The sequence below is a fragment of the Ctenopharyngodon idella genome, chromosome 24 (genome assembly GCF_019924925.1).
Source record: "Ctenopharyngodon idella isolate HZGC_01 chromosome 24, HZGC01, whole genome shotgun sequence".
NCBI classification, from domain to species: Eukaryota; Metazoa; Chordata; class Actinopteri; order Cypriniformes; family Xenocyprididae; genus Ctenopharyngodon; species Ctenopharyngodon idella.
Window position 1 is genome coordinate 28471824 of NC_067243.1, and position 27705 is coordinate 28499528.

General features: G+C 37.6%; 2 gene segments (V, D, J or C); one reads left to right on the forward strand and one right to left on the reverse strand.

Moving 5' to 3' along the window:
- LOC127506802 (immunoglobulin kappa light chain-like) overlaps positions 1-27705 on the reverse strand; it is a 339850-nt gene that overhangs the window by 61367 nt on the left and 250778 nt on the right.
- The window catches only part of LOC127506796 (Ig kappa chain V region Mem5-like), a 73623-nt gene continuing 64615 nt past the window's right edge, over positions 18698-27705 (forward strand). The window contains 2 exon segments of the V gene segment in view: positions 18698-18852; positions 18980-19283. Of these exon segments, the coding sequence occupies positions 18804-18852; positions 18980-19283 (353 nt within the window).

A 27705-nucleotide genomic window follows, 5' to 3' on the forward strand; every position in this document is an offset into this window, starting at 1 on the left:
GCTGAAGGCCATCTCAATCTGAAGGACCTGGAAGGCAGCCTTTGTTTCGCGCCCTTCATTCTGCCTGTTCTGAAGGATGGATCAGACGTATCCTTCGCTGCCTTCAATTACCCACAATCCTCTCTGCACGCATTTCAGAAAACATGGCGGGAAGTGAGTTGACATCAAGCACGCCCGAATTCATTATGAAATGTAAGTTAATGTTTTAATTATGTTTTGTTGTCATTTAATCACAAATTGGTAAACTACACATGCTATAAAGCACTACGAGACCACAGACGGTTGCTTTATGTTACAGTGTAGCAATTACATAACATTATACCATTTTTGTCTTCTTTAGAATGAAATGTTGTATTTATATTGTTTAATGGACCTGAGCTAACATGCCCTAACAAGGAACAGTTGTATTTTAACTATTGTTTTGTATTTTAACTAATGTTAACAAGCTAGGATTCATAAATAGTGCAACAAATGTGTTGTTCATTGGTAATGTTAGTTAATCCATTAAGAAATGTTAACTAATGGGACCTTAATTTAATCAGACTGATGTAATGTAGTTTGAATATTTTATTTTTACCTCAAACTGTTAAATATTCAGCTAATTTAAGCAGGACTGATATTATATTTGTTGCCATTAGTTTCTTTATGCTTTAATGTGAAGAAATATTATTCTGTAATGGACATTACTGAATAACAAATGAAAACATTTGTTCCTTGAGCCTTTAAATTATACATCATACTTTATTGCATAAACCTTTATGTTCAATATTAAATAAACAGATTAAAACAGTGTAAATTCACATTTATTTCACAATACATATTGTTTCAAAGCAGCTTTACAGAAAATACACGTCTACACAATTTAGAGTGATCTGTTATCAGAGGTGACTGTGAAAGTAATGTCCATTTCAGAAATGTACAGTTTAAGATAATAAAAATCATGCAGTTAGCTAACATGAATTATTTTAGGCCGAATCAATGAGCTCCTTAAAGCAATTATTACAAGTCAAGGCAAGTCAAGTTTAATATTAACTGAAGAACACAAAAAAGTCACAGGTCACTTTGACTCGAAAAAAAAAAGAGAAAAAAGTCTCTGTATCAGGATTCAGGACTGAGGACAGACAAAAAAACAAAACAACAACCATGAATTAACAAATGCTATGCAGTTGATCAATGTAGCAATTGTATGATTTGTACACATCAATGAAGTGACACATAAATACAATTGCTGTAAAAAGTACATCAACATTTTTCTGGAATTAAATTTACCTGAAAAAAGTAGTCATGATCCATGCTGCTCCGCTCCGGCTGTCATCATTATATCCTCGGAGAGGCTGATTGTTGTCCTGTGGAACATCTCCATCTTCCAAGAGGTCACCTACACCAATGCATATGTTGTGCAATATTGCACAAGCTGCAACCACCTGAAGGTAAAATGAGATCAATAATTTGGTTGTTATAAGAAAGAATGTGTAGCAATATTGTAAATCAGGTGTATCAAGTCAGCTCTAGATCCATATTCATGTGCATACTCTGATGGTATGCCAGTGTTGTGAATGTAAAGAAAAGTGGCTGATTTTATAGTTTTTCATACATTATAAATATAACAATAGGAACAGTTGGTAGGGGCATTCAAAGGCCCTGCAAACTAAGCTGTAGGATGTCCCCGTTGCCAACCAAAACAGGAACACCAGGGTTTCCAGAGTCGGCCTCTACCCATGATGCCTGTCCATCTCCAGCACTGTCAGGAGTTCACTGATGTCCTCCCTGCTGAGACGAAAATCAGGTCTTGTATCCTCTCAAAGTTAAATTAATTAGATATTACATATAATTTGGTAGTAAAACATAAAGTGTTGCACATTTTATTGGTGCAAAGATGAGTAGGCTATGTGTATTTTGTACATCATTTGTAACTGCTGTCTATCACTTCATTAGAAGCAGCACAATTTTAATATTGTGTCTTCTGTTAGTTACATAGCGACCACTGAACAGACATTTAGAAGTTTATTTTAAAATGCAAAGTATTGAAAATAATAACAATAAAAAAATAAAAAAAAACTCTGTAAACACTTGCATTTTTTGCAACACTATAAGTGTGTCCCATCGGGTAATCAAAAGTTCTACACACAGATGGGATGGAGGAGGGATGCTGATAAACTGTCAGACGCACAGAGGTAAGTCTGCTGTATTTATACCTCTTGTCATTGGTTACGTTGATTAACTGAATCCTCTCCACCTGAGTAATTAGGTTAATTACAGAGGTGGGTAGAGTATCCAAAAACTGTACTCAAGTAGCTAGTTACTAGTTACTTTGTAACTAATATATATATATATATATATATATATATTGCGCAATAGGCTACCCATAAATTACCACCGAACGGCGGGTGTTCATTTCATACTCTCTGAACAATGGTAGCTTATTTAATGTATAAATTAAGATATGTGTCCATAAAAAAACTGTAAAGAAATGCTACATACTTTGTTATCGTGGCGTAATAATCTGCTTGGTTGTAAAATGTCGACTATTGGCTGTATGAATTGAAATCAAATGAAATCGATACCTGTGGAATTGTTCACAGACAGCATACGCAGTTCAACTAATAAAGATCTTCATCGCTGACAAACAATAGGAAGCATTTGCAGATTTGCTTTTAATTGACTGTAGGTCCACTGCCACTTCATCCAACACTGAGAAACCGCTTCAGACGATTCAGTGCGTGCAGGAACTGAACAAACCATTCAAACTGATTCGCCAACCAATTTAGACAGTTTTACCGACAAGTTTGATCAAGTCTTTGAACAAAATCGACTCAAAAGAGCGATTCATTTGTGAATGGGGCATCGTTCATGAAATAAAGAGACAGCGTGCTTGGAATAAACTACGCATTTCTTAACATGTACAGTACTGCATTAAAATAAAGTAACGAGAGGAACGTCGCCCAACGTAGCGAAGTAAAAGTACAGATTTTTCATTACAAATGTACTCAAGTTAAAGTAAAAGTACACACATTCAAATCTAAAAAGTACAATTTTTCCAAAAAACTACTCAAGTAAATGTAACGAAATAAATGTACTTCGTTACTACCCACCTCTGGTTAATTATCTGAACCTGCTCCTCCCCAACTTTGTTAATAAAACATTTCAATTCACCTATAGGTGAAAAGGGTACTTCTTAAACGTTTCCAAATGGGTCAGGAGCAGCACAGTCCCGAATGAAACATCCCCATCTGACTAACAGAAAACAGTATGGGAACATTCTGTTAATGTCCCAAATGTCCTCTTTGTAACGTTCTTATGTGACCTTAGAATAACCAATATGGAACGTCCCCCTAAAGTCATATAAGGAAACTTGAACTGCAGCACTTTCATTACCAAAAGAGGATGTTTTAAGAACGTCCCTAATTTTCTGTAAAGGTTCAGGATTTTTGTCACTTTTAGAGAACTTTTAGGGAACGGTGCGCCACGTCACGAGAACGTCCCCTCCTATGTGAGATGCCGTTCATCTGCACATCATCAGTGTCTCAGTAGTCAGAGTAAAAATAAAACTACTGAACTAACTAAAAATAACATTAGTCAGAGTAAAAAACAAAATCACCTTCTTCATCTGGACTCTCACACTGTTTGCTCAAGGTTTGTGTAATACAATTTTTACAATGATTATGAATTCTCTTAAAATGTGTAATATATCAGTTTTCTCTCTCTCTCTCTCTCTCTCTCTCTCAGAGTGTAGAGGACAGTACACTGTAACTCAGACTCCATCGATACTAACAGCTCAACCGGGACAAGAAGTCAGAATAAACTGTAAAACCAGCAGTGGAGTGTGTAGTGGTAATCGTTTAGCCTGGTACTTACAGAAACCTGGAGAAGCTCCTAAACTCCTCATATATTATGCAACAAGCCGTTATACTGGAACTCCATCTAGATTCAGTGGCAGTGGATCTGGCAGTGATTTCACTCTGACCATCAGTGGAGTCCAGACTGAAGATACAGGAGATTATTACTGTAAGAGTAGACACTGTCCTAGTAGCTGGGTGTTCACACAGTGATAAAGAGTGGTACAAAAACCTCGGTCAGTCAGACGTCACAGTGATGCACTGATACAGCTGAGAGATACTGCAGCTGCTGATGGAGGATCACAAACAATGGTGTATTAAACATTTCAGAAACATACATTTATTTAAGTAAACATGTGACATTTAATCTTATATCCCTTGCTTGTTCCCCCAGGTGAAAAAAAGTACACTTTTATAATGTACTTAAAGTGCTCTGTTTTCGCACACTAATTTTGTAGTTAATAAATTCTTCTTTAGTACTTCTTAAGATAATCTTAAGAACATCTAAGTGTACTTAACTGTTATTTTGAGACACCATGAATATGAACTAAAATGTGCTTTTAACATACTATCTCTGTATTTTAAGAAAAAAATGTATTTAGTTACCGCTTACACTTGAACCCATAAGTGTACTACAAGTGGTAACTAAATATATATATGGGCGTTTTATAAATGGGGTTTTTCAATTTATATAACTTGACGATACTGTGACGTTTTGTTCTTCAACATAAACTGTACACATTCACACCCCAAACGTTCTTATCTAACTTACTAAAAACATATGTTTTAAATAAAATAAACATAACTGATGCAAAATTTGCATTTTCAGTATGGGTGTGTGCAGTGGTGTATGTTTGCTTTAAAAAAAACAGGTGAGACAGGAGTGTGTGTGTGTGTGGGGGGGGGGGGGGGGGGGGTTCTGGGTTGTAAAAAATTGTTTTTTAGAGTCTCCACAACAGCGTTAATCAACAGATTGAAGCGCTCGTCTGTGTGAAGACTGAACCCGAGCCTGATAACAGTGACAACAAACACTCAGCATGATTTCAAAAACAGCACATTCCAGAGCCAGATCGCCTCTTATTTAACAAACGAATGAAATTAATATTCTGCTAGTCAATTGGAGATGTTTCATTAGTATTATGTACATCCGTGGTGCGAGATGTTTCAAAAAGTGGTGGGGATAACATATTCTACCTGTCCCACACAAATTACGCCTATGGGTGTGAAATTTACTTTGTAGAACAAAACGTCAAAGTATAGTCAAGTTATATTTACCACAGACCTTATTTTACTCATAATTTTGAAAAAACAAAAACAAAAAAAAAAACACACATAATAAAACCTCATTGCAAAATCTTAGTCTTCTGGGTTCTGATGTCATACCTGCACCACTCTATGAGAGAAATATGGTGGAATAAGTCCCGCCTTCTAAATAAAAGAGCCAATCACTGATTGATAAAGTCATTGGGTCACTGCAGCTGCCTTTAGAAGCTCTGGTTGCTATAGAAACAGTCAGTGTTCTGAGACTTATAACAGCACATGTGCATTGGCTGGTCCGGCCTGAAAAAATACAGATTTTTTTTTGTTTTGTTTTTGGTCATGATTTGAGCGTTTAAATGCAAAATTGATGAGACAGTTGATCTCAGATTTCATTGGCGATTTAAAAAATGCAGTTTAATCATAGGCTTGGTGAACAGCTTTGGAGAATTTGATGTTTCCTCATTGAAAGAGATAGGAGCTGTACTGCACGACTGAAACAGCTGCGCGAGAGGCGTTTCAAAGATGGCCGCCGACTGAAATGACTTGCCTTAAAGTCAAGTCAAGTCAAGTCACCTTTATTTATATAGTGCTTTTTACAATGCAGATTGTGTCAAAGCAGCTTTACAGTGATAAATGGTATATAATTTTGGCTGCACAGCAGCTCTTAAAGAAAATGCTGTCAATGTAGGCAGATGCAAAGCACTGTTGAATATCAAATGTCAAATGTCAAGTGTCCCCAACTAAGCAAGCCAAAGGCGACAGCGGCAAGGAACCCAAACTCCAACAGGTGACATCAGGTGGCAAACAAGTGGCAAATAGGTGTTAAAATGGAGAAAAAAACCTTGGGAGAAACCAGGCTTAGTCGAGGGGCCAGTTCTCCTCTGGCCAACAGTGCTTTGTTACGATTCAGGTAGCTATCATAAGCCCGGTAGGATTGCAACATTCAAAGTATTTATTTCAGTTCAATCCAGTTCAATCCATCATATTCATCACGCCGGTATGGACGGTTTGTTGAGGAACTGTGCCTCTGGCTGTCGTGTCGATGAGACCTCCACAATAGATGATCTAGTTGATTCAATCTCTACTGATACTTCAGGGCTGTGTTGTGGTCATGTCAAGGCGTAGGTCCTCAATCTCACCTGGATACGGCCTGGATCCAGTTGACTTCGGTAAACCTCTGGATAAACAGAAAGACTAATATTAGCGTAGATGCCATTCTTCTTCTGATGTAATGAGTACATCTGGTGTTATAGGAAGTGTTCCCGGTTCCGGCTGACCTAATTTATGCAGCCTAATAATCCTTTAATGGATTTGAAAAAATAAATTGATAATGTGTTATGTGTATGCCAGGTTAAAGAGATGCATTGACAGAGTGTGTCTGCTTCCCGAACAATGCTAGGAAGATTGTTCCAAAGTTTAGGTGCCAAATAGGAGAAGGATCTACCGCCTGCAGTTGATTTTGATATTCTAGGTATTATCAGCTGGCCTGAATTCTGAGATCGCAATAGACGTGAAGGACTATAATGCATTAAGAGCTCGCTCAGGTACTGGGGAGCTAAACCATTTAGTGCTTTGTAAGTAATTAGCAAGATTTTAAAATCTATACGATGTTTAACAGGAAGCCAATGCAGTGTTGACAGAACTGGGCTAATATGGTCATACTTCCTAGTTCTAGTAAGAACTCTAGCTGCTGCATTTTGTACGAGCTGTAGTTTGTTTAACAGGCGAGCAGAACAACCACCCAGTAGAGCATTACAGTAATCTAGCCTTGAGGTCATGAACGCATGAACTAACTGTTCTGCATTTGTCATTGAGAGCATATGTCGTAGTTTAGATATATTTTTAAGATGGAAGAATGTGGTTTTACAGATGCTAGAAACATGGCCTTCAAATGAAAGATTGGTATCAAAGAGCACATCCTGGTTCATAACTGACGACGAAGACTTAACAGAGCAGCCATCAAGTGTTAGACAGTATTCTAGGTTATTACGTGAAAAAGTTTTTGGTCCAAAAATTAGAATCTCTGTTTTTTCTGAATTTAGTAGTAGGAAATTACTGGTCATCCAATTTTTTTTATATCAGCTATGCATTCCGTTAATTTTGTGAATTGGTAAGTTTCGTCAGGGCACGAAGAAATATAGAGCTGAGTATCATCAGCGTAACAGTGAAAACTAACGCCATGCTTCCTGATGATGTATGTACAGAGTGAATAGCAACGGTCCTAGTACTGAGCCTTGCGGTACTCCATATTGAACTTGTGATCGATATGACATCTCTTCGTTTACTACTACAAACTGATAACGGTCAGATAAGTATGAATTAAACCATGACAGTGCAATTCCACTAATGCCAACATAATTTTCGAGTCTATTTAAAAGAATATTGTGATCAATAGTGTCAAATGCAGCACTAAGATCCAGTAACACTAAGAGAGAGATACAACCACGATCTGATGATAAGAGCAAATCATTAGTAACTCTAATGAGAGCAGTCTCAGTACTATGGTACGGTCTAAATCCTGACTGGAAATCCTCACAGATACTATTTCTTTCTAAAAAGGAACATAGTTGTGATGATATTGCCTTTTCTAGTATTTTTGACAGAAAAGTGAGATTTGAGATCGGCCTGTAATTGACTTATTCTCTAGGATCAAGTTGTGGTTTTTTAATAAGAGGTTTAATAATAGCCAGCTTAAAAGTTTTCAGTACATATCCTAGTGATAAAGATGAATTAACGATATTAAGAAGAGGATCTATGACCTCTGGAAGCATCTCTTTCAATAGATTAGTCGGTATAGGGTCTAACATACATGTTGTTGATTTTGATGATTTAACAAATTTAGACAATTCTTCCTCTCCTAAAGCAGTAAATGAATTGAATTTTTCCTCAGGGACACTACAATGCACTGTCTGACGCGATACTGTAGTAGATGGTTGCATGGTTATAATTTTCTCTCTAATATTGTCAATCTTGCAAGTAAAGAAGTTCATAAAGTCATTACTGCTGTGCTCTTTGGAAACATCAGAAGTTGAAGCTTTATTTCTTGTTAATTTAGCCACTGTATCAAATAAATACCTAGGGTTGTGCTTATTTTCTTAAAGTTTTGAAAAATAGGCAGATCTAGCAGTTTTTAAGGCCTTTCTCTACTCAATCATTCTCTCTCTCCACGAAATGCGAAAAACTTCTAGTTTTGTTTTCTTCCAGCTGCGCTCCATTTCTGGCTGCTACCTTTAGGGCCTGAGTGTGCTCATTGTACCACGGCATTGGATTAATTTCCTTAATCTTGTTTAAATGCAAAGGAGCAACTGAGTCTAATGTGCTGGAAAAGACAGAGGCAATTTCTGTTGCAACATCGAGGTCTTCTAAGTTATCTGGTATGCTAAGGCGATGAAACTGATCAGGAAGATTATTTATAAAGCAATCTTTAGTGGTAGAAGTGATGGTTCTACCATATTTATGGCAGGGAGGCAGTTTAGCAGCCTTGACTAAATGTAGTATACATGAGACTAGATAATGATCTGAGATGTCGTCGCTCTGCTGCAGAATTTCAACGGCATCAATATCGATTCCATGTGACAGTATTAGATCTAAAGTATGATTACGACAATGAGTGGGTCCTGACACGTTTTCTTTTTCATTATCTACATGGATATTAAAATCACCAACAACAAGGACTTTATCTGCAGCTAGTACTAACTCTGATAGAAAATCAGCAAATTCTTTGATAAAGTCTGTATGGTGTCCTGGTGGCCTGTATACAGTAGCCAGCACAAATGTCAACTTACATAATGTTACATAAAGTACCATCACTTCGAAGGAATTATATTTGAAAGATTTTTGACTAATACTGTAAATATTACTATAAATTACAGCAACACCTCCCCCTTTGCCTTTCTGACGAGGATTGTGTCGAAAATAATAACCTTGAGGGCTAGACTCATTTAAAGTAATGTAATCGTCTGATTTTAGCCAAGTTTCTGTCAAACACAGCAAATCCAGATATTGTCTGTGATAATATCATTTACAATAAGTGCTTTTGAAGAAAGGGATCTAATATTTAACAACCCAAGCTTTATCATTTGTTTATCAGTATTATCTCTATTTTTTATTTGTTGAACATCAATTAAATTTTTACCATTAAATGGGTTTGGAAGTTTTTTGTTTTTACTAATTCAGGGTACAGACACAGTCTCTATGTGATAATATCTAGGTGTAAGAGTTTCTATGTGTTGGGAATTATCTGACTTCTGTAACGTGAGGCAGCTAGCAGACGGTCGGTTTAGCCAGTATGTCTGCTTCCTGACCTGGACCCCAGTTTGTCATGTTTCAGCTCTAAGACTATGTGCCATATTACTAGAGAGAAGAGCAGCACCATCCCGGGAGGGATGAATACCATCTCTTTTCAAGGTCAGGTCTGCCCCAAAAACTTTTCCAATTGTCTATGAAACCTATATTATTCTGCGGACACCACTTAGACAGCCAGCCATTGAGTGATGATAATCTGCTAACTATCTCATCACTCCGACGAACAGGAAGGGGACCAGAGCAGATTACTTTTTCTGACATTGTACTTGCGAGTTCACACACCTCTTTAATGTTAATTTTAGTGAACTCCGACTGGCGAAGTCGAACATCATTAGTGCCGACGTGAATAATGATTTTAGAGTATTTACGATTAGCATTAGCCAGCACTTTTAAATTTGCTTTGATGTCAGGTGCTCTGGCTCCTGGCAAACATGTGACTATGGTGGCTGGTGTCTCTATTTTCACGTTCCGTGTAATAGAATCGCCAATAACTAGGGCACTTTCAACAGGATTCTCAGTGGGTGTATCACTGAGTGGGGAGAACCTGTTTGATGTTCTTATTGGAACGGAAGAGTGGTGTTTTCCGCGACTAGGCCGCCTCATCGTTACCCAAGTGCCCTGCTGCGCGGGCTCTACAGCCGGAACTGAACAATGTACAGAGTTCACTAAGCTAGTCGCATCCAAAACAGTATCTGAAGCCCTTACATTCTTACTATCCTCAATTAAAGTTTGGATGCGTGTCTCTAATTCTGAGAGTTTCTCTGTCAGCCTGACCATTTCCCTACATTTATGACATGTAAATCCCTCGTCGCTGACAGAGAAAGCTATACTGAACATGTGGCAAACAGAACACGATATAACACTAGGAGAGGATGATATGACTCACCGTGTTTGTAGACTGATCTGACTTAAAGGCCCACTGAAGTGCCTTGGAACGTGCAGCATTATTCAATATGTTGATGTAATTTCAACTGAAACAGGAAGATGGGGCGGGACTTATCGAACAGCCCCTCCCCTTTTATAAAATAGCCAATAGTGTTTTGTTTATATCAAAGCTCGGCCAGAGCCGTTAGCTCGGTAAAGCCTCAGATACCTACGAATCTCTAGCAGTTTCTAACCTCCTCCATATCACATTAAAATACAGCTTTCTGTGCAGAATTCAAATGTGTCCGATACGTTTTGTGGTCTGCGTCGACTCCCGCATATGATCCGCTCTGTGCTCTCGTGTCTCTGGACCGGAGCAGACTATGCTCGCGCTGCGGCGGGTCACGTGACACTAACGTGAAACTAGACTTCATTTGCCTCAATTGGAAGCATATTTACACTGTCTTAATCGTTCACTATCCCCTATATAGTGCACGATGTGCCATTCACCATGTAGAAAATAGTAAATATGTTAACAAATTATTGACTTTAGCCACAGCTTCAGCATCTATTTATAATGTAGGGGGCGGGACGCTTCAGATATAGAGAGCATTTGATTGGACAGAAGATCTGACGAGAAGCTGAAGTCCGCAGTGATGTCATGAAAATCCGTGATCCACTTTAGCACAAGTGAGAGACTGTGAGTTTTGAATGCTTATATCTCCTAAATGTGAATTTTGTCATTGTTTTGGAACACACCAGCTTATTCATAACTTTAAGGCTAACATATTACAGTTTTTCTCGAGTGCTTAAACACATTTCTTGAAACTATGCCTCATATTCTCAAAACAGTGAACACAAATCCATAACGTCTCACCCAATTCCCCAAACATCCTATTTTCAGGTCAAAATAAAGCTCTACACTCAAAACCATTCACTCTTGCTGAAAAAACAAACTTTGCCCTCAGACATCAGACACAAGCCCTCAAAAACACACACACTACAACATAGTCTTACACACTGGTGAGATAAATTCAAAACAATATTACAAAAACCAAAAACCAAAAAAAAAAAAAACAGTAATAAGTTGTGTTGCTTGTGGTTCTCCCCCTCAAGGAACTTTTCACATGATGAACACACGTGTATACATTTGCACATTTTTTTTATTCCTTAATGTACTGTACAGTACAATACACCAAACAACAAAAAAAAAAAAAAATCCTTTTGCATGCCTGATCCACCCCTGCCACACATCAACTGAAATGTCTAGTCAGGCTTCTTCTATTCCATCGTCTCTGTGTCCTCAAAAATAGAAGTACTGACTACTGTAACTGTAACACATCCTTTTTACAAAAGTGGAAGCAAGGCAATTTGATGCATGTGTTGTAACAGAGTACAGCACTCAAAAGTTACAGTAGATACACTGAGGTACACCTACCTGTTTTCCTCCCTGAAGGTTCTTATGATCAAGGCGACGGTGAAGCAACTTACAGTTTTTCTCGATTGCTTAAACACTATAACCAGGCTTTTGAACTAAAATTTCAAAACCATAACATCATTTATCAAAAAGCACACCCAATTCTTCCCGTTTTGACACGATTCAAATTTGTTGAGCTGTCACTGCAGAAATCTACACACAATTCCCATAATTTCTTATTGCGTACACCATGTGGTCATTTTGAAAGCACTAGCATTCAATACTGTTCATTCAAGTCAGCACAGCTTGAGCTCAATTAGCACACAATTCCCCAGATCAAAACACAAAAGAGTCAAAATTGAACACACATCAATCAGATCCTTCAATAGAGAGATAAAAGGGCCCGAATCAGTTCATTGAGTTTTGGAACAATGGATCCACAGAGAAATGAAGGAATAGGTCGAGGAGGGAAAGGAGGAGGAGGAGGAGGAGGAAGAGGAGGAGGTGGAGGTGGAGAAGGAGGACGAGAACAAGGAAGGGGAAGGGCAAGGGCAAGGAGACAAGCAGTCCGGATGAAATTCAAGCCACTTAGTTGACCTTGTCCTTGTCCATGGTATGACTATGAGGGAGGCTGGGCAACGAGTACAGCCAAATTTGAGTTGCTTCACCGTCGCCTCCATCATCAGAACCTTCAGAGAGGAAAACAGGTAGGTGTACTTACAGCAAGACTGCTCTGTACAGTAACTTTTGAGTGCTGTACTCTGTGCTGTGACAACACAAATTGCCCCAAATTGCCTCGCATACAGAGAGTTTCAGTTCTAAACCCGATAGAGGAGTTTTTTTCTGCATGGCGGTGGAAAGTGTATGACTGAGAACCTTATATCCGTGTTCACCTCCTCCAGGTCATGGAAGAAGCCTGCCTAGATATATGCGTGCCAGGCGTGGATCAGGCAGTCATGTAGAGGATTTTACCCCCGCTGCCTGGCTAGGGCCAATTGTGATGTGGATGAGATTCTCGGGCCTGACCCAGACCAAAGAGCTGCTGAGGAATAATTTTTATTTATATTATATATATTTTTTTTTTTTTACTGTGTTATGAATGAATAAAAATGTGCAATGTATACATTGGTTGTGTCTTTTGTGTTCATTATGTGAAAAGGTTTTTGAGGGGGGGAACCACAAGCAACAAAACTTACCAGTTTTGGAAATGGTGTTTTGAATTTATTGCACCAGTGTGTAAGATTATGTTGTGGTGTGTTTGTTTTTGAGGGCTTGTGTGTGATGTCTGAGGGCAAAATTTGGCTTTTCAGTAAGAGTGAATTGTTTTGGGTGTAGAGCTTCATTTTGAACTGAAAATAGGATGTTTGGGGAATTGGCTGAGACGTTATGGATTTGTGTTCACTGTTTTGAGAATATGAGGCATAGTTTCAAGAAATGTGTTTAAGCAATTGAGAAAAACTGTAAGTTTGGCTGAACTCATTGCCCAGCCTCCCTCATAGTCATACCATGGACAAGGACATGGTCAACTAGAGGCACGAATTTCATCTGAGACTCCTTGTCTCCTCCTCCTCTTCCTCTTCCTTCACCTCTTCCTCCACTCCTTACTGCTCTTGCTCATCCTCTTCCTCCTCCTCCTCCTCTCTGGTGTCCTCGACCTTTTCAATCACGTCTCTCTGGATCCATTGTTGCAAAACTGAATGAACTGACTCGGGCTCTTTTATCTCTCTATTGAAAGTTCTGATTGGTGTGTGATAAATTTTGACTCTTAGTGTTTCCACGTGGGTAACTGTGTGCTAATTGAGCTCAAGCTGTGCTGACTTGAGTGAACAATATTGAATGCTAGTGCTTTCTAAATGACAACATGGTGTAGGCAATGAGAAATAAAGGGATTTGTGTCTAGAGTTTTGCAGTGACAGTTCAACAAATCTGATTCATGTGTCAAAACATGGGAATAGTATTTATAGTTTAGGGAAATGGGTGTGATTTTTGATAAATGGCGTTATGGTTTTGAAATTTTAGTTCAAAAGCCTGGTTATAGTGTTTAAGCCATCGAGAAAAACTGTAATATATCAGCACTAACAGTTATTTCATATAAAATAAATGACTACATATACATTTATATTTACTATATTAATTTTAAAAGTCTTTAGAAACTTTGCTAAACATTGTCATTGTGTTGTTTGTGATTCTCCATCAGCAGCTGCAGTATCTCTCAGCTGTATCAGTGCATCACTGTGACGTCTGACTGACCGAGGTTTTTGTACCACTCTTTATCACTGTGTGAACACAGCTTTACTGTTGATCCAGTGGTAACTCAGACAGTAATAATCTCCTGTATCTTCAGTCTGGACTCCACTGATGGTCAGAGTGAAATCACTGCCAGATCCACTGCCACTGAATCTAGATGGAGTTCCTGACTGGAGGCTGTTGATCCGATAAATCAGGAGTTTAGGAGTTTCTCCAGGTTTCTGTAAGTACCAGGACAGACAGGGTGGAGTACAGCCTGTTAAAGGAGTGCTGGCGCTGCATCTCATCACAACAGTTTCTCCTGGTGTGACTGTATGAACTACAGGAGTTTGAGTAACTGTGATCTGTCCACTGGAGCCTGGAGAGAAATGAATAGATTCTGATGTGAAGTGCATCAAGGCAATAGAAAAATGATGTGTCATATTAGAAATATATGTCATATTCATAAAATATAAAACTTTAGTATTTTTAGTTATAAGCAAGTCAGAGTTTCACTGTATACCTGATATACAGATCAGAGTCCAGATGAAGAAGGTGATTTTGTTCATTGTTGTTCTTTTGTCTTGTGTGATGATGAAGATTGTGTTCTGTTCTGCTCTCAGTCATGAAGTGTTAAACTCACAGCACTATAAACACTCTCAGAGCACTGAAGCATGTGTGACAATGCAAAGAAGTGGGCAGGATTTACAACAGCGTGTGCTGATAACAAACTAATATATGCTAGAGTTACAGAAGTAAGAAATGTAAATATTTTTTAACAGTAAGTTTTTCTTGACATTACATACATTTGTATAAATTACACTGAATGCAGCTTCATTCCACTGTAGTCACTGTAATAAATAAATAAATAAATATCCTCTTCACAGTTTTATTTTTGTATTAAACAGTGTGTGATAGTTAAGGTCAGTTTGTCATGTCTGTCGCTGGTTCTTCTGTCGACTCTAAACTCTAGTCAGTCTGTCTGTGTCTCCATCTGTCTTTGGACTGTGTTTTTACTGTTTGAGGATTCTTTGAGTTTTTGTCTTTATTATTAAACTTTTGGTTTGATCTGCATTTGATAACAATATGTTAGTGAAATGTGAACTCGCCGTGCATAATTTGAGATTTTTAGTATATTTTTGAATTAGAATCACAGCTCATGAAATACATTTCTTTAAACAGTGTTATATCAGCACATGGCAAGAGAATGAATGAGAAATATAGGATATTGTCACACTTGGCATGTATACACGATCCAAAAAGAGCAGAATGCACAATGAAGATACCTTCAATGAAACAAACATTACTTCAGTAGAAGATGAAGAACAGAGGAGAACTCAGGGTTTAAATACACAGAGGAAGAGAATTAACTGAAACAGAACAGTGTGTTCTTAATTAGAAACCATGGAAACAAACTAGAGCATGATCAGTAACCAAGGGAACTAACTATGAATGAGAACACAGGCAAACAGGAACAGGGGGAACCAAACTAAGGCCAAGTTTACACTACAGGATTTTAAGCCCGATTTGCAAGTTAACGAGCTCGCCGACAGGTCGGCTGTGATCGGGGGAAAATCAGCGAGTGATCGGCGCTCGCCAATCTTTATGTGTGAACTACTCAACGACGCAACGTTTATTCATATCAGATACACATTGTGTAAGAAACTATAAAGCTCAGGACAAATGGATGAATTCATGTTATATAATATTAAGATCATTATATAGGTTTTTAAATGACAAAACACTCACTTGTTTTCAAAACACTCACTCACTAATCAGAATATCAGATAGTTGATGACATGGTGAGAAAAGCAATACATCTGTCATACAGTGTGGCCGGCTGGGTGGAGGAAGAGGATGAGCAAGAGCAGTAAGGAGTGGAGGAAGAGGAGGACGACGAAGATGAGGATGAGGTGCAAGGAGACAAGGAGTCTCAGATGAAATTCGTGCCACTAGTTGACCATGTCCTTGTCCATGGTATGACTATGAGGGAGGCTGGGCAATGAGTTCAGCCAAACTTAGTTTTTTTTTCAACTGCTTACACACATTTTCAAAACTTTGCCTCTTTTTTTCAAAACTTTACACACAAATCCAAGAATTGGACACACAAAATGCAAAATGCCTCACATCTCTTGCAAAATGAAGCACTGCATTCAAAATATCACAAACACTTCTCAAAAGCAAACATTTGTCTTACTTTTCAAACACATTTACCATAATATTATATTTTTGGATATATCATATATGCAGTTATTCAAAACCTAAAGCTCTTCTTTCATAAGCTGCTATGTACATTTCTGTACAAGATTGAAAGTAATTGGCAGAGAGATGTTGAAAAATTCATGGTAAACAGGAAAGCAAGATTGAAACCAAACTATTTTTTTTTTTTTTTTACTGTAAGCATTTGTGGTTGTGAATACAGTATTGCACAGTACAATATAAAATATAATACATCAACCATGTGTAGTTGGACAAAAAAAAAAAAAAAAAAAACTAGCATAATTTTTGAAAAAGGTGAATATTCCAAAGTAATGGTGTGTATGTGTGTCCTGGTAGGGGACCAAATGTCCTCACAAGCATAGTAATACCAGTGCATTTTGACTTTGTGGGGACATTTATATACAGAACATACAGTATAAAAACCATTACACCTATGGAGTGTCCCCATAGAACATGGAAACCCAACATGTGTGTGTTGTGTGCGTGTGTGTTTGTTGGTGGGTGAGATGGTTGGGTGTATCTAGGCTCCATCTCTCCTCCTGGCTGGGTCCGGCCACAATACTTCATCCACGTCACATGCTATGTTCTCTCTTGCGTATCCAACCTTGGATGGAGGCAGCGTCAGTGTCTCCACATGCCTCCTCCATTGCCTGTAGAAGTGTTATGTTGACATAGGGATGACGATCATGCACTTTCCAGCAACCATGTGGAGAAAAAAATCCTCAATAGTGTTTAGAAATGATGAATATGGAAGCAAGTAAACAACAGAAAAGTTGTTAAAAATCTATAACTTGACCTTTGGCCTATTTATAGGCCTATTCTAAAGCCATGATTGGTTGGTGTTAAGTAAAGCAGTGAGTGTTTGCACATGTGAGGAGTTCGTGTGAGGCACTGATGAATTAGTGTGGCATTTTGATTGGTTGTGTTTGAAAAAGGAACTCAAGATACTTTCTGTTAGATTTTTGTGTGTTACATAGAGAATTGTGTGTTGTGTTTTGCAAAAAGTGTTTTATGAAATTGAAAACTGAGTCGAAGGCTGAGAATTAGTGTATGGTTTTGCAGATTTGGTGTGTGGTTCTGCTGTTTGAGTGTCAGGTTTCAGAAATTGTGTGACAAGTAAAGATTTTGTGTGTAAGCAGTTGAAAAAAACTAAGTTGCTTCACCGCGATCATAAGAACCTTCAGGGAGGAAAACAGGTAGGTGTACCTCAGTGTATCTACTGTAACTTTTGAGTGCTGTACTCTGTTACAACACATGCATCACACTGCCTTACATACAGAGAGTTTCTGTCTGCTTCCATTTTGTAAAAAGGATGTGTTACAGTTACTTCTATTTTTGAGGACACAGAGATGATGGAATGGAAGAAGCCTGACTAGACATTTCAGTTGATGTGTGGCAGGGGTGGATCAGGCATGCAAGAGGATTTTCCCCCCGCTGCCTGGATAGGACCAGTACAGCCTGTGAAGTTGATGAGATGGCCTGTCCTGTCCCAGACCAAAATGTGATGCTGGGGCAGAATATTTTTTGTTGTTATTTGGTGTATTGTACTTCACAGTACATTAAGGAATAAAAAAATGTGCAAATGTACACATGTTCATCATGTGAAAAGTTCCATGAGGGAGAACCACAAGCAACACAACTTATTACTGGTTTTTGTTTTTGGTTTTAGTAGTATTGTTTTGAATTTATCTCACTAGTGTGTAAGATTATGTTGTAGTGTGTGTGTTTTTGAGGGCTTGTGTGTGATGTCTGAGGGCAAAGTTTGTTTTTTCAGTAAGAGTGAATGGTTTTGAGTGTAGAGCTTCATTTTGACCTGAAAATAGGATGTTTGGGGAATTGGGTGAGACGTTATGGATTTGTGTTCACTGTTTTGAGAATATGAGGCATAGTTTCAAGAAATGTGTTTAAGCAATCGAGAAAAACTGTAACAGATGGAGCATAGGGCACATCAATTAAGTCCATTTCGATTTCTGACTATCGCTGCCTTAAATAAGTTGCAGTTTTCGTAAATATATAAAAACTATGCTTTTTGTTACGAGTAAGCAGAGCGCGACCTACTTAAAGGTAGATATTTGCCCTGCGGCCAAAGTGACTTTTCTAAGCGATACTGGGACCGCAGTGAATGAATAATTGAAGATATAAAGTAATCAGAATAATCAAAAATCTAAATTAATGCATAACCAATGATTAATTTCTAATCGGAAACACCATCTAAGAGTAATAATCATTTGAAATTAGAGTCAGATTAAACAAGCAGCTAAAGTAAAATTGAAACTGAATTCTAGAAATTAAGTGAACTTCAACAGGAGCACTGAAAAGGCATACACGCATTAAACCTTCGCCCAGGCCGTCAGATTACGTTTTTGGGCCGATGGGGGGGTTTCCTACAATATTAATAATGACCAAATCAATAATATACAGGATTCTGTCAATAGACTTCAGAAATGTGTGTATAATTGTTTGACATGTTTCACAACATGAGGAAGTTGTTGGAAAATGTGTTTGTGACTGATCTACAGTCTTCAGGATAATGATTTAAATAGAGAGAGTCACTTTGCATTGTCACACATGCTTCAGTGCTCTGAGAGTGTTTATAGTGCTGTGAGTTTAACACTTCATGACTGAGAGCAGAACAGAACACAATCTTCATCATCACACAAGACAAAAGAACAACAATGAACACAATCACCTTCTTCATCTGGACTCTCACACTGTTTGCTCAAGGTTTGTGTAACGCAGCTCTACAATTATTCTCTTGAAATATTAAATGTTTATAATTTTAGATAATAATTTTTTAGAATTTATAATTGTATTATTATTATTTTCTTCTTCGTCTTGTTCTTTCTTACAGAGTGTAGAGGACAGTACACTGTAACTCAGAGTCCATCAATAACAGCAGTTCAACCAGGACAAGAAGTCAGAATAAACTGTAAAACCAGCAGTGCAGTGTATAATGGTAACTACTTATACTGGTACTTACAGAAACCTGGAGAAGCTCCTAAACTCCTCATATATTATGCAACAAGCCGTTATACTGGAACTCCATCTAGATTCAGTGGCAGTGGATCTGGCAGTGATTTCACTCTGACCATCAGTGGAGTCCAGACTGAAGATACAGGAGATTATTACTGTCAGAGTTACCACAATGATCCAGTGTTCACACAGTGATAAAGAGTGATACAAAAACCTCAGTCAGTCAGACGTCACAGTGATGCACTGATACAGCTGAGAGATACTGCAGCTGCTGATGGAGGATCACAAACAACACAATGGTGTATCAAACCTTTCAGAGACTTTATTTATTTATTATGACGTATTTAGTAAATATGTAACATACCATCTTATATCCCTAAACTGGACTAAAATCTGGAGAAAATGTGAGTGGTGCTCGTCTCTGCAAAACTACACTAATATTATTTATATTATTTACTGTAGGAAAGTCAATCCCTTTAATTGCTCTTCCATACTTCACTAGAGGGTCACGTCTTTTACATAACTGAATTCTACACACCTTTCCTTTAAAGAGGACCCATTATGCCAAATTCACTTTTGCATGGTGTTTGGACATAAATGTGTGTTGGCAGTGTGTGAACACAACCACCCTATAATGATAAAAATCCAACCTCTTTTTTTTTTTTTTTATCCCCATAAATCATAAGCATCAGAACAAGCCGTTTCCAGATCCCGTGACGTCACATTAGCCACATGAATGTTGACAGACACTGCCGTTTTAACATAGAACTGCCCTGAGCGAGTTCACAGCGAGTTTACGCAATCCGCCATTTCTCTCCCAAGTGTTTTAGGTGTTCTGTAGCTGGATGGATTAATCCACATAGCTCTCTCCATTTACTCCCTAAATCTGAGCCGCTGAAGACGAGGTGGATTCATTTTGTTTTTGAAGAAAATGCTCCCTCAACTCCACCGAAATTTGTTTATGTCTGTGCAAATCATTTCACACCGGACTGCTTTGTGAAGAATGTCAATACAAAGGGACAATACAAAACATACAGTCTCCAGAGTGATACTGGACACGGCAGTAATAAAGGTGAGGGCACTTTATTACAGTTCATCAGAGTTGATTTACGGAGTTTACCAGTTTATTAAGCACCACCTGAAATAGCATAATGTCTTATATATTTGTTTACTGTTAGTTGTAACGAGTGTTTCTGTGTACTTCGCTGTGTATCTTGATGATAATGCAAGAGAGAGAGAGAGTTTATGTATGGAGCTAGGATTATGACAATACTATTTGAATTTGAATTGTGTAAATTTGAATTATGGACAAGTGTAATTTAATAAAATTGAATATTATGTGGCATTTTACATAGTTCTGAATTAGATTTTTTAAAACTTGAATATTAAACATTTGAAATTGAACACAACTGAAATGTTTTCATGGCAGAATTTTATAGACATGTATTTTCAAACAGCAGATTTTTCGTTCTGAAATTTTAGACTGCAGATATCCAGTTTTAAAAAATACAGCTCAAGTTTTCAAGATGAAGAAGAAATTCAGAACATCATATTCAATATTGCAAATTCAAAGTGCAGAAATTCCGATCGTACAGAAAGTAGGTCAGAGGCCTTCCACAGGGAAGAGTAGAGGGTCTCAGAAAAGTCGAACAGAGCATTTTGGCCAATTACAGAGCTGCAGTTGTTTTTCTGAGGCGAGTCTGTGCTTAAACATTTATGAGCTGTGTTTATATGATCGGTTGGAATTATGGGTGTAACTTCCGTTAAGCTGTAAACAGTCAGTGAAAGACTCGCTCTATGAACTCAATAATACGTTTTTTTTTTTAAACTGGGTACAATGAGATGACATTTTTCTACTCACCCTTCAACCAACGAACATTAAAAGGACATTTAAAAGTGTAAAAGCATCAACAAGGTACTTTCAACAGGCCATGAAAAAGCGTGATTCTTTCCACAGCAATAACGGACGGGTTAAATATAACTATAGTGATATATATCTGTATTATGTAATATACGTTGCCTTAATAAAAAATGTCCATGAACTTCAGCATTGCGTGATATTATTTCAAAGTGATTTCCATCATTTTTACAGATAATAAATTGTATTTACCTGTGAAAACAAACCTGCAAAGAGATGTGAGGCTTTGAAGAGAACGAGAGATTCTTTGTGCAATCCACTGAATCATTAATGGGATATATCGTACATTATATCGGGAGAACAGACCACAAATGTGCAGTATATGTTGTCCTTTTTCATACTATTACAGCGGCATGCAAAGGGACAAAAGAAAATAATCATGAGGATAGAAAGCAGCGAATGAAAAGAGCTCTTGCCATAGATATTCATTATAACATGCTACGTTAAAATACCAAGCGTTACGTTATTCTCATGATGTCTGAATATAAAACATGAAAGAAAAATTGACAGCTCATTCAGTCAAACTGACAGATAAGCTTTATTTGTAGGGCAACCTTATGATTTGAAACGATTCATTTTAGTCTTTTTAAATAGAAGTTCCCCAAACCGAAATAGCAACCCATAATTCGAAACGCAGTAGGCTAGTCAGGAATAAGGTGGATTGTTTGTTTTAAAGTATATTTGGTGTGTAAGTGATTAGCATGCTACTGTGTCTACACAGGACGCAAGTGACGTGACAATAGAACCCATTGATTATAATCAGTAATATAATGTCTACACTGGATGCAGGTGGTGTATTTATGGATAATATACGCAGGTGGTATATTTATGGATAATATTTTAATGCACACTTGCACTGTTTTATTAAGCTCTTACGGTGATTTTCTAGAGCAGGGGAGGGCAAACTCAGTCCTAGAGGGCCGCTGTCCCTGCAGAGTTTTGCTCCAACCCTAATCAAACACACCTGAACCAGCTAATCAAGGTCTTCAGGATTACACGCAGGTGAGTTTTATCAGGGTTGCAGCTAAACTCTGCAGGGACAGCAGCCCTCCAGGACCGAGTTTGCCCACCCCTGTTCTAGAGTGAAGACAGACGCTTCATATTTTGTGTGAAGTACAATAAACGTTATAAAACTCATCGGTAAACAGGCTTGTACTAATATAGTAGATAAAAACAAGAAGACAATATAAGTTATAACCGTAATTAAACTATACCTGTTCTATCTCTGTGCAGCATATAGTCGTAGTTTCTGACATTATAGTGCGTCCTGACTGAATCCTGACTAGTGATGTCCGGTTTGCGAACGAATCGTTCTTTTTAACCGGTTCTTTTCAGTGAACCGGTCGAACCAGTTCATCAAATCGGTCTGAATCGTTCCAAACAGTTCGCATCTCTAGTAAGCAAACACTAATCCACAAATTATTAAAGTTACTCACTTTTTGACGTGCCTGACAATACCTCTCGAAATAAACCAACATCCCGGAGTTATTCAGTTACTCCAACAGTACACTGACTTTACCTGCTGTAAAGAGAGAACTGATGATGAGCACGAGCAGCAGAGCAGCTGATATGAGTGCGCATGCGCGGCGTACACGAACGAACGTACACGGCCTGTCACCGTTCTCGTTCTCGAGTCAAGAATCGGTTGCAACGGTTTTCGGATCACCAGTACACAACCGAGAACCGCTTCTTTCGGACATGTCCGATTTGAGAACCGATGAGCTGATGATACTGCGCATGCGTGTAATTTTTCAAGAGAATGAAAAGTACATTAGTCAAGTTTTGTTGAACATCGGAAAGTGTAATAATATAAAACATACTGGAAATATGTTTATGACTTAATTCAAAATACAAAAAGTGTATTGTGCTTTTCCAAATACACCATAACAGATTAATAGCATAAAAATACTGTACATACTGTACATAATAAACTACGTGCCAACAAGAACATAATATTTTGTACACAGATCAAACTAATGTTTAGAAATAGTTCTACAAAATTACTTTTCTATATTAATGTTATTTAAAAAGCAATATAGTAAAAGTTGTGCAGTTGTGCTTTCAAGTTATTTTTTTAAAAGATTGGAAACAATTAATTGTTTGTAAAACTATCAAACTAAACATTTATTTGTTTCATAAATAATCCATGGACAGCTTATTTAATTTCTAAACAAGGTGATATAAAGATAAAAATTGACGTAATCAAACTACAGCGAACAAACAAGCGACTCCTTTTGAATCGCTCTTGCGGTTCTCGAATCTCAATCTCGTTCTGGAGTAGAATCGGTTGCAACGGTTTTCAGATCACCAGCACACAACTGAGAACTGCTTCTTTCAGACGTGTTCGATTTGAGAACAGATGAGCTGATGATACTGCGCATGCGTGATTCAGCATGTTCTGAAGCTACAGAACAGTAATGACTGTCACAGCACCGGTTAACTAGTAGGACAACTGATGCTATGAGAGGACTCGAATGAGGGGCCAATCTGGCGAAACGTAAGTTTATTTAATTACAAATAAACCGTAATGTAAGAGGATCATGGTTTCTGCGCTGATGAAGACTAATTTATTCACTTTATAACTGTAAAACTTCGTTTGCACATCACTGCCTGTATATGTTTGGATGCTTTAGATGCAAAACTAAATTGTAAGAAACATTTCAGATTATAATGATGTTTTAGTTGACTGATGTTATTACTGACTTTATATATTTGAATGTGTTAAGTGTTTTTTCATCCCGGCATACACTGAAAAGGCGCGTTTTTGCTCAACCCCAAAAAGTGGCAATTTTAACATGCTATAAAAAATTATCTGTGGGGAATTTTGAGTTAAAACTTTACATACCCACATCAGGGACTTATTTTACATCTGGTAAATGGGGGCATAATAGGTCCCCTTTAAGACTGACTGCATCCAAAATCACATAATGTGGCAAAAGAAGTATGTCTGAATTCACAGTATTTATAAAAGAACAGGCAAAAAGTACCGAGATGATCTACTACTTTCAGTGAGATTCTGAACTGTGCATCTGATGGACACTTTACTATCCCATGAGGCCATGGGAAAGGATTTGTTAAAGTGAAGCAACCCAACTGATGCTGGTAGGTGCACTGAAAACACATGCACTGAAATGGCTTGCTAAAAACAGAGCTGTTTTTGACCAGGTAAAATGAGTGTTCTTACAATACTAATGAAAATTTTTAATTAAAGTATATTACAAACTTTTCATTTAGACCCTAAAGAATCATATTAACTTGTACAAAAATGGCATTATATGACCCCTTTAAGGACAAGCATGTTACAATACTCTGATAAGTTTTAAGCCACAGAAGTCGCTCACTTAACACAGAATTTTGCAATATGATCGGATATCAAAGAGCATAAAGTCTAAGACAACAATTTAAGATAGCATGTACCTGAATAAACTTACCACAGTATGTGCTTATAGTATGCAGCAATGACACTAAAAGCTTCAGTAACAAGCAATTTTTTATTTATTTTTTTTTACATAAATACAATTGCCTTCCATAGCAACTAGATAGCCTTAAAGGGATAGTTCACCCAAAAATGAAAATTTGATGTTTATCTGCTTACACCCGGGGCATCCAAGATGTAGGTGACTTTGTTTCTTCAGTAGAACACAAACGATGATTTTTAACTCCAACTGTTGCGGTCTGTCAGTCAAATAATGCGTGTAACTGGTTAGTGAGGTCTGAACGCGCTCTGACAACGAACTCTCGCACTCATTGAAGCAAAACTCGAGACATCAGTTCCGTCATCAGAGCGCGTTTTCAGAGACCAGGAACTTAGCTTAGCTTCTGAAAACATTCAGAGATGAAGGAGAGTGGCGTGGATGCTTGATCTTCTCTTGATATCCTTCTTCATGCGGGGAGAGCAGATCCATCTGAACTTGTTCGAGTCCATGTCTAATTGCAGCGATGCGAGAAACAATGCTAACGTTAACTCAGTCACTTCCAAATCAGGCGGCTTATGATCAATGCAGCGAATTCGCGTGTACAAGAGGTGAAATCCATGTGGGGAACGAATCCCTCTCGCTAAACTCCCGATTGCACAATTCCTAGTGAGATGATGATGATGATGTTTTGCCTGTCGCATTCGCCATTTAATTAGCTCCTGAGAAATGCAATAGCTGCTGATAACACTGAGGAGCTTATATATGGATGCCGTGATAGGCGTCGTATTCCTATAGGAAGACGGGAGTCACCTGGGAGTCAGCTGATGCGAGCTTGACTGACGTGACCTGCCAGAACTGACGCGAACGCTTGATATTTACCTCAGAAAAACATATTCAGTGACCATAAACTCATTAGTCAGCTAGAAAAGTGTACTCTAGAAAGCAGCATTCTGATAAATATAGATATGCACCGTTACATATTCATTATAATGTTCTTCAATATTTAATGCATGTTTAAATAAATCAGTTATGACAGCCACGATTTAAATTAAAAAAAAAAAAAAAACGAATTGGAGTAGAAATATGATTATGTAATTCTAAACTTTCTTTATTATAAAAAAAAACATAATTGAGTGTAATTGAAGTGTTTGTATATAAATAAGTTCAATTTAGCCTTCATTATTATAGTAAAGTAGTACCAACTGACTCCCATGTGTAGTTTACAGCATTAGTTGAGAGATTTTTTTTCCTCTAGAAAATTTGCCATGTTCTGTAACTGATATACTACATCCAAAATAATCAATATTGAATCGAATTGAATCAAAATTGTTATCGAATCGAACCGCAAGCATGTGAATAGAAATCGAATCGAATGGTGAAAATTGTGTCAGTACCCAGCCCTAATATTTACTCCCTCTTCATTTAATTTTTGAGTCCCATAAAGTTTCATATCACATTTATGCCGATGACATTCAGTTCTATTTTCTGTTAAAATCTAATTCAGTGTCCTCTCTGCTAGCTTGTTTAGAGGACATTAAGGTTTGGATGGACAATAATTTCCTTCAGTTAAATCAGAAAAAGACTGATGTTATGTTGTTTGGCCCTTCACACCTTTTAAATAATCTAAGTTCTACCCTGGGCCCCCTTCAAGATAACATTCGTGATAAAGTTAAAAATCTGGGAGTTACATTTGACCCTGAGTTAAAATTTCATACACAAATCAATTCTGTAGTTAGCGCCAGTTTTCTGCAGCTTAGGGGACTTCACAAGCTTAAAAATATTCTGAGTTGTAGTGATTTGGAGACCGTTATTCATGCTTTCATCTCAGCCAGGTTGGACTATTGTAACGCTCTATACGCTGGAATAAATCAGTCCTCGCTCTCACGATTACAACTGGTACAGAATGCCGCAGCTCGTTTTTTGACAGGGACAAAAAAGAGAGAACATATTACACCTGTGTTAGCATCACTTCATTGGTTACCTGTTCGATTCAGAGTTGATTTTAAGGTTTTAGTATTTGTATTTAAATCACTTCATAGTCTTGCCCCTTCTTATATTTCAGACATTCTCCTGTGAGAACGCTCAGATCTTCCACCCAGATGATATTAAATGGTCCAAAATCTGGACTTAAATCCAAAGGTGACAGAGCTTTCTCAGTTCTTGGTCCTAAGCTCTGGAATTCCCTGCCTTTTTCCTATTAGAGTATCCCCTACTCTATCTACATTTAAATCTTCTCTTAAGACATACTTTTTTTCTCAGGCATATTCTTAATTTGATAATTTTCGTTTTAAATTGTTTTATTTTGCATGATGTTTTGTCTTAATTTTATTAATTTTGTTTTGTTTTCTTCCGATATATATTTTATTAGTATTTAAATTGTGTTGTATGAGGATGTTTTGTCTTGTATGTTGTGCAGCACTTTGGTCAGCATTTTATGTTGTTTTAAAGGGCTATAGAAATAAACTTGACCTTGACTTGACCTTGACCTTGGTATACTAAACTAAACCAGTCTGGACCAACATGGCATTTATGCTGGTTTATGCTGGATTTTTCATTGACATTATCGTCCCACTCTCTTATCTGTCACCTTCCTCCAATGCATTAAGTATGGGGATATTAATATACTTCCCTCATAATTCAGGAATGGGTGAATTGTCAGAGCAGAAAGTGGACTTTGTCTCCATTAGAGTCCCACTTTCTTATCTGTCGCCCCTCCAGCACAAGTCAGTGATAGTGTAGACGTGGAGCTGAACTCTACAGGCCCTTCAGGAGCAGGTTTGGACACTAAACCAATGAGACAAACATTATAGTCTTTATCCACCTTGTTTTTAACATAAGAGCAGCTCGGCCATTTGTAAATTGAATGTGTCTGGCTTCAGGTGTCATTCACTTCTGAAGACTTTGAGAAGAGAAGATACAATATGCTTATTCTTTGTCATTTATGAGTGTTTCATCAACTTTGGGAACCTAATATCCCAGGGGTTGAATTTTATTAAAATATAACAGATATAACTTTTGTCTTTTTGTTATAATCCTTTAACCAGACTATCAATGAGAAACAAGAAGTTAAATCAGACTTTATAAACATTGTATTTCAAGCTTGTCAATTCTTTGGAGCCCCTAAAGGGACATGGTGAAGGGGAAAAAATATATGATAGGAGAAAACAAAAAGAAAAAAAAAGTCAATGCTTTTGCGTTCCACCGAGAAAATTTGCATTCGCCTGCAAAGAGCTCAGAGGGTTTTGTGAGCAAATGCAAAATGTATCGGTG